The 8,118-nt window shown below is 37.5% G+C and overlaps 1 protein-coding gene across 2 annotated transcripts; it reads left to right on the forward strand.

The window, feature by feature from the left end:
- The first annotated feature begins 1,485 nt into the window (after positions 1–1,485).
- Positions 1,486–8,118, forward strand: LOC124160866 (dnaJ homolog subfamily C member 27-like). Of its 2 annotated transcripts, XM_046536973.1 has the most exons (6): positions 1,486–1,692; positions 1,777–1,929; positions 2,042–2,160; positions 3,855–4,020; positions 5,909–6,126; positions 7,190–8,118. In XM_046536973.1, the coding sequence occupies exons 1-6, from the start codon at positions 1,618–1,620 to the stop codon at positions 7,362–7,364; spliced, it is 906 nt and encodes a 301-aa protein (XP_046392929.1). In that variant the 5' UTR covers positions 1,486–1,617; the 3' UTR covers positions 7,365–8,118. The 2 variants fall into 2 exon arrangements, with proteins under 2 accessions (XP_046392929.1, XP_046392930.1); XM_046536974.1 differs by lacking the exons at positions 1,777–1,929; positions 2,042–2,160.

Raw genomic sequence — 8,118 nt, forward strand, 5'->3', positions numbered from 1 at the left:
TAACTCAAGCTTCTCTCACGTTTTAGAATTGTAGCCATACATTTGCATATACGCCAACTTCAATGCTTTAAAAAGATACAAAAACTATTAAACTACTAACACTTAAATTTTTTTGATAAAATTGTGGGTTCATGACCCCTGGGATCCCCCCTGAATTCGCCGCTGCCCTATTTCTCATTTTACATCACCGATATTCTTGGACTAGGTGAGCCACCCCTTTGGGGTCCACACTTAGCAGCTTCCAGCACCCACGATTCTTATTCCAAAAATGCAATAAACCATAATTCACTAACTCTTGATCAACTTTGTGGTATTCCATTATAAGTATATCATAAGTTGGTATTGTCTTGTATATGTGTGCAAAAAATTTTATTAAACTTTGCATGTGACTTAATTATTTTTTATTAGCATAAAAGGAAAGGTAACTCAAAATATCTTATGCGCCCCCCTCAATTTTTTTCTGTATCCTCTACTGCTTCAGCATTAAGTGCCGTAGCCATTATGATTTAATGTCATAATACCCGATTTAGAACTGCTCTATCTTAGTCTGACACAGATTGATTATCGACGAGTCCACCTTATGCAAATTTGTGGATAGTAATTATTCAAGCAGCTGTTATAATTTTCCACACTTTTCAATTTCCTCAACTGGTTTCAATGTTTTCACATCTTTATCAAGAGTTGTCAGTCAAAAGAGACAGCTCTTGATAATGATGTTAAAACCGATTGAGCCAATTATAAAGAGTGGAAAATTACTACAGCCGTTTGAATTGTTAGTCTGAAAACTCGCTGCTTGGTCATAACTTTGTTTCTTGGAATGCAAGACGATTATCGTAATTATTTTAGGATAGTTCTGACCTAATTCATCTAATCCCTCTTTCATCGCTTTGAATACGGTCACATTTTTCGCGTCCCTTTCGATTCTAACTACGAACTCCTCGATACGAATAACTATCTGCCACGAAAGCTCTTCTTTAGACAATAAATCGTCAATCCAAGCCATACCAAAAAATGACAACTTATAATACAGTAGAGGAAGGGATATTAAATAATAGTATATATTAATATAATTAATTGATAATTGGAATTAGGAAGGAATACTTTTATGAACAATTTCAAACCGAGTTACCCTGAGACGAAAATTCTAATGACACTCAATATCCATCGGGATCTGGCCCAGAGAACCAAAAACTGTCCGCGGCGGCCGCTGTCCGAGATACACATGAACGTTCCCATCCACTTTTGATTCGGAAGAAAATGCCGACACGCTGACCGCCTTTAACTTCGCTGATCGATCGAAGAAATTTTCTCTAAAGTTTACAACCAATTCCAACTCATGTATTGAAAATCTCAATCAAATTAGAAAGATAATATAATGAAAGGGTAATAAGTAGAAAACTCAAAATAAGCGGTTTGCACAAATGCTATGTTGTATTTTTTGTGTGTAGATGGAGTTGGGAAACGAAAGTTCGACTGGTATTTGTTTTCTTGCCTGCTGCACGGCGCTGTAGCGTCTGCTAAAGAATCAACTGGGAACGTTTACGATTAAATGGTTGATAATTCAATATAATTAGCCCATGCTCATCTTGGGAAATTTATCTTATTCATGCTAAGTTAATGGATCAAAAGCGGCATTTTAAGAGACCTTTTAGGATCAAGATTATCAGTGTAGGAGACAATGGAGTGGGGAAAGTATGTTTGTGATTGAGCATCTCTACTTAGAATTTCATGTTCGTTCTGTTGTATTAATATATTACTTTCGAAATGCTTTTGCAGACCTGTTTAATAAAGAGGTACTACGAAAAGCGCTTTGTTCCTCAATATTATGCCACAATTGGCATTGATTACGGCGTCACGAAGACGGTGGTAGATAAAAAAGACATTAGTGTAAATATTTTCGATTTATCGGGGGATCCTATATTTTATGAGGTAATTATGTATTGCTACCATCTTACCAAGATCTAATGTTTTTTTCACTGTATATATCTGACCTGTAGGTTAATTACAATTTATTTAATTTCAACTTGTAAAACATATTCAGGTTAGAAATGAATTCTACAAAGGTACTCAGGGTGCTATACTTGTTTACGACGTTACAAGCCGAAAAAGTTTTCAAGCCCTAGATATGTGGTTGTTGGAGATGCAGCAGGAGATGTCCAGGTACTGTGGCATGAATATTATGCCAATCAGCTAATTTGACGTCGCATGGTTTGTTAACTACCAAAAAGCACGCGTACCTCAACTCTTGCCTACAAATGTGATGCATGCCTGAAATAGACGCAATCTTTTATAATTCTAATTATCTGCATGGATGCTTTTATGTATTGTAACGTAGCTGACGATATTTCTCCCAGTAATATCGTCAGAAACTGTTTCCCCAACAAGTTACGTTTGTTAGTGCATGCGTACACTACCACTTCTGTTTACGTCGTGAGGAAAACATGCGCTTCTTGAAATATGAAAGTAATACAATGAGCAAATTTGAAAGGTCTCACCCAGACTTTGAACGAGGACCCTTTAGTGAGAAGCCAAGTATACCTCGCTCCCCCACAGGCATACCTGTAACAATTCAAAGCTACCTTTGGTAGTGATTCAACGAAATTGCTACTTTAATTCTCCTCTTTGCATTGCAGTTCACATCACCCTTGTCGAATCGGGAAAGGAAGATATTCAAATAATATCTTTTAAATGGAAAATAAATTAATTGCACTGGATAACTGCTTCCTCTTACAGAGTTTTTTATTATTTGTTTTAATACTCTAAATTTCTCAAAGTTAGTTGTATTTCACAACTTCTTTCACTGACCAGGAGTATCTTCTCCTACACTCAACTGGAAAGATATTCAGCCAAAGTATTGGCTACTAAACCAACTGTATTCTAGTATGCCTTTGGAAAATGTAGCATACCACGAAACAGTTCAAAATATACATAAATGGAATGGTACCATGCACTTCTTACTAAAATTTTATGAAATGTCTACAATTTCATGGCTATGATTAAGACAGTAATAAGCATGTATAAAGGCAGCTATACACAGCAAATGATTTCATTCGCATGATCATTCTGCACAGGGATGCCAACTTACAAAAAATATTGGGGGGGCCCAAACCGGGGATCTTTATGGGGATCCCCGGGAAATTTTATAAACAGTGAGTTTTAAGCATTTTAGAAGAGTCATATGATCAACATTAGAACCCTGATAACTCGAATCTCAATATCTGAACACTCCAGGGAAAATCAACAAGCTTGACACATTTTTTCCTCACACCCATAACAAATTTTTGAGGGGACTCGGGCGCCCTCAGCCCCCATGGAGTTGGCACCACTGATTCAGCATGAACATTCACCGTGTATGATGGAACAATTCGCAAATGAACCTTCATGCGCATGATCATTCAGTGAAAATTAGAACATGTTCAATTTTGCTCGCATGATCCTTTGAATGATCACGTGATCATTCAGAATCATCATTCACCGTGTATATTGGCCATAGACGTCACCAAAGGGTCAGGGGGGACCACCTCCGGGGGACTACTGACTACCCCTAAGTAAATGGGTTTGGGAATTTTGAAAAATATTCATCTGAGCCTTGAAATTTCTTAAGTAATTGCATGTTTTGAATGAATGGTCTTGAATTTTGAAAGGTTTTATTATCAAGTATAAGGGTGGATTACAACTGCTAGACCCCCACTGGATATATCATTGTCTCCTAGTGATACCATTTTTAAAAGTGTCATTCCCTGTATCACCCTTGACTAATTAGCCACAATTTTCATGATAATCTGCTCCTATCCTCAAATGTTAAGGTATTTTTTTCTCTCTTTGATTTTTTTTATGATGAATTGCTTCAACAGTGCAGAGTTTGAGCGAACTGTTGTGACTGTGTGTGCCAACAAGGTAGACAAAGGTGTTCGAAGAGCTATTGATGAAGCTGAAGGGAGACTTTGGGCTGACCTACATGCCTTCCCCTACTTTGAAACATCAGCCAAAACAGGTCTAGGAGTTCAGGTCGCATTTGAGGTAAGTTGAATCCCGATCAATCAAATTGACTAATTGGAAGTGACTAGTGAGATCATGAACATGGCGTAACTTTGTTGAAAAACGAGTACAGTTTGTATAAAAAATATTTAAATTTTCCTTATCAAACACAACAACTTTCACTCAACTTGAGATTATAAGGCATGTAGTAAAAACCTGAGAGTGGGTGTGAAATTTAGGTGGCCATCATTTGAGTTAATGCTAGAAGTATAGAAAGAAAGAAAAATTTTTAATGTATTTCGAAAATTTCCTGCTGGAAGAAGACGTTGATGCTCACTTAAATTTCAATGGAATAGCCTGTCTTCATCTTTGGGGTTTGTCAAAAAAAGAATAATGTACGCCGCAAGGATTTCAACCAAGTGAAGGAGTTTATGGACACTTAATGTTTCAGTTACATTCATTCACATCTTTACCCATTCCGAAACCTAAAAAAGAAATCCAGAGTGTCCTGTGTGGCATGTCTATCCTGTCACCAATTGTTAGCTAAGCAAACAGATCAGACATTTGAAAACAGTGAAATCCCTGCCACATTTTATCTGAGACGGGTGTTCTGGAAGGTCCTATTGAACACTTTCTAGAGACAGGCAGGCACATTGCCAGGGATAGAGGCATTGGGGACTTTATCCTCGCCAAAAATTTTACTCTTGTGGTGAATACCCATAATGCATGTGCAGGGGAGACCATCTGGCACTCCACTTTTCATTATGGTTACATTTCATTGTATTGTCCAATAGCTAACGATGATTTTAATTTCCGGCACTAAACAAATGAAATATATCCCTGATAGAAAATGAAAGAATAAACTTTATGAGGTTCACATAATCACTTAAATTAAGTGAACCTTACAAAGTTGATTCTTTTATTTTCCATAATGGAAAGGTTTCACAAAGTTAAGCCTGAAACCATCAGTTACATATAGCTGATTGAATGAGGTGTATGGATATCAATGCATTTGAAATGACAACAAAATATCATTGCATGTAGGCAATCTGCATACCACTCAAACCCCCAAGAAATTTATGGCCACGTGTCTGTGGCCACCCAGACGAATGGTAATGTGTGTTGCATACTAAGGCAAAAGCAAACTTGGTCATAGCCTAACTGTGCTTATTTCACACATACTTAGAAGTCTTTATCTGTCACCTGTACGGATGCCTGGAACCAGTTGAGCCAGTATCACTATTGTTGATTTTAGCCAGGGTTGAGATTTTTTTCTACAAGTGCAAAATAGGGTAGATGTACTAATAAAAAAAGAAATGAACTTTTATTCTTCTTTCAGTAGTGATAGCAATTCTTAGACAGAATGGAAATTCAACCCATTGAAGCCACACCCTAAAGGAACATAACTCTCCGCAACTCTTTGACTCTAATAATTAACTTTATGATTTCCATGCCAAAACACTCTAGGTTGACATGGTGTTGCAGAATATCAAAATCTTAATTAAACTTCAAGCATCTAAAATATATATTATTTTGCAGGTATTCTTCATTATGATGTAATAATAACAACACAAACTACTCTGATATTTTTATCAAAGACTGATCGTGAACTAACGGACAATCAAGTATATTTTTCATTTGTTTCAGTATGCTCTTCTGTTTCCTCTGGGTATTCATTTGGTTTTCTTCAACTGGCTAACTGTACTCCGTCATAATATTCTTTTTTCTACATTAATTTATTCGTTCATTTCCTTAAAATTCATATACCTTTATGTCCAATTGAGCTCTAGATGTAGGCTTTCACTCTCATTCAAGTGCTCACTCAAAAACTTCAAACTAGTTAAGTGATAATAAAAAATATGCAGATGTACTTTTGCATATCCTTATTTATAATTCTAACCCTTTCTCTTGAAAAATGCAAAAAATTCAGACCCTGTTCACCAACATCGTGAGGGCTCAGGAGTTTGCAAGACTCTCCAGTTCTCGACCAACTGCACGGCCTCCTCCAACTGATACTTCGGGTGTCGGACGACCACCTAATGTTGATGGTGTTTCTGGATTGGGTGGTGACCATGCAGTGACTGTTCATCGTCTCCTGAATGCCCCTGATGACTTTGAGAAGTTGGGACTTCAGAGAGGGGCTACAGTGTGAGTAGCATGGGCTCATTTTTGAACTTCAGGCATATGACACCCGAGATGGTATTCAAAATGCATTTTGGGGAGGTCCCGACTATTATTGGGAATAGAATGCCCTCCGAGGTAGCTTAAGGGATGGGCAACCCGGGCGGCTGCCTGGGGCGACATAGCTCAGGGGGAGACCAAAAGCCCAAACAGCAAAAGAAAATAATAATTTTTGTTTTCTGATTTTATAAATTAAATATTTTGTATGCAACTTTCTAATGTAAATCTATTTTTTTATGTAAACTGTGATGAAGGCAAAAAAGGTGATGGTATACATACTTTTGCGAAAACTCAAAACTCACTATTTAGAAGTTAAAAAAAATCTCATGGGAGGTTCCCCAGACCCCAGTTTGGGAAATACAGTACCTAGAGAAGTGGTAAACTTGGAATTCATGGTCACATAGCAAGGTTTTTAGGCACTCTAACCAGCAAATAATTGAAAAAATGACTTCCGTATAATGCGCATGGGATCAGCTTATATCCCGCTCCACTAAGTTAATAGCTATGTGTGTCCGAACATGTGTAGACCACAATCTTGTGAACTCATACCCCAGCAGAAAGGTTTGCACTGAGAGGATTAATAGGTAGGTGTAGAATCCTTTGAGTCACGGTTCCCTTTAAGTGTGTCAAAAGGTGTGCCTACTCAGCAGGATGTCAAACCACAAAAGTTGTATGACATAACAAACTGTAATGAGAAAGGGACATGTTGGATGCAGCCAAAAGTAACACCAAGGAGTTTTGGAGCATGAGATGCAGGAAGGAGTAACTTAGGTCGCAATCCGTGCAGCCGTAAGGAAACACACAGTGGACAGACTAATAGACATCCTCTTTTATATATATAGATAGATGAGAGGGGTGCTTCTTCCCCCCCTTCACCCCTTTCCTCACCTAACCATAACCATATAGTAAGATACTCATGGCTGAGATAATGGACACTACAAAAATTGAAATTCTTCCTCAGACTGTTAGTAACATCAATTACTCTGCAAAGATATAAAATTTGATGTTTTTTTATACTTTCATATTCCAGGGAGGAAATCAACCGGGCATATAGAAGGCTTGCCATGCTGCTACACCCTGACAAAACGGTGGCACCAGGGGCTGAAGAGGCATTTAAAGTGCTGTCTGCTGTCCGGGCATCCCTTCTGCAAAGGGTGCAGCAAATAGATCCACTACTTTCCCCATCCCCTGACTCTCCACCTTAACATCCGAAAAAAGTCACAGTTGACGGGCTAAAAATCCATCTCTCCACTACAACAAAGTCACACTTCAATTAAAAAAACAATATGCTCAAATGCGACCTCCAAACGATGCTTGTCCATTAACTGTGAATTGTGTTCACTCATTATGTCCATTTTCGTAATTCAAGACGAGTACACATGTTGCACGAAGTCCTTTTGGGATATGGGACCAAATTAGCATCAGCCACTACTCAAGGGGTATTTGAGAAAAATTTACCGTAAGTGATTAACCAAAGAGAGAGAGCAATAGGAATCAATATCACCTCATCCCACCGTGTCATCTATGTTGGAGTTAACGGGAAGATAAAAATGTGCTTCTCATTAACCCGTCCCAGCCCCCAGATGTGATGTAATGTTGAAAAAAAAAAAAAGGATTTTCTATGGACATTGTTATTTTATAATTTTTTATAGCTTTATGTAAGGTTATGAATGATAATGCTTTATTTAGGTGATCAAAGATGATGTAGAAGGAATATGTTATGTTATTTATTACTTTATGATGCGTTATTTACTTGGATACCAAAGAGCTGTATGGAAGTCATAAAAACTGATACTCAAATGTTTGAAAGTTTGACCTATTTATAATCTTGAAGTATTCCAGTCACTGCATTAACCACTATAATGATCTGAGCACTGTGATTTATATATAGGTGTGCATGTATCTTCATTATGTTACACAAATAAGCGATCAAATGAAGAATAAATGGTCTTTGTCACA

Source organism: Ischnura elegans, chromosome 6 (genome assembly GCF_921293095.1).
Source record: "Ischnura elegans chromosome 6, ioIscEleg1.1, whole genome shotgun sequence".
NCBI classification, from domain to species: domain Eukaryota; kingdom Metazoa; phylum Arthropoda; class Insecta; order Odonata; family Coenagrionidae; genus Ischnura; species Ischnura elegans.

Coding starts and splice junctions, on each gene's coding strand:
- LOC124160866 (XM_046536973.1), top strand. CDS start 1,618: ATGGATCAAAAGCGGCATTTTAAGAGACCTTTTAGGATCAAGATTATC. Junction 1,693..1,776: donor GAGACAATGGAGTGGGGAAA/GTATGTTTGTGA, acceptor ATGCTTTTGCAG/ACCTGTTTAATAAAGAGGTA. Junction 2,161..3,854: donor ATGCAGCAGGAGATGTCCAG/GTACTGTGGCAT, acceptor TTGCTTCAACAG/TGCAGAGTTTGAGCGAACTG.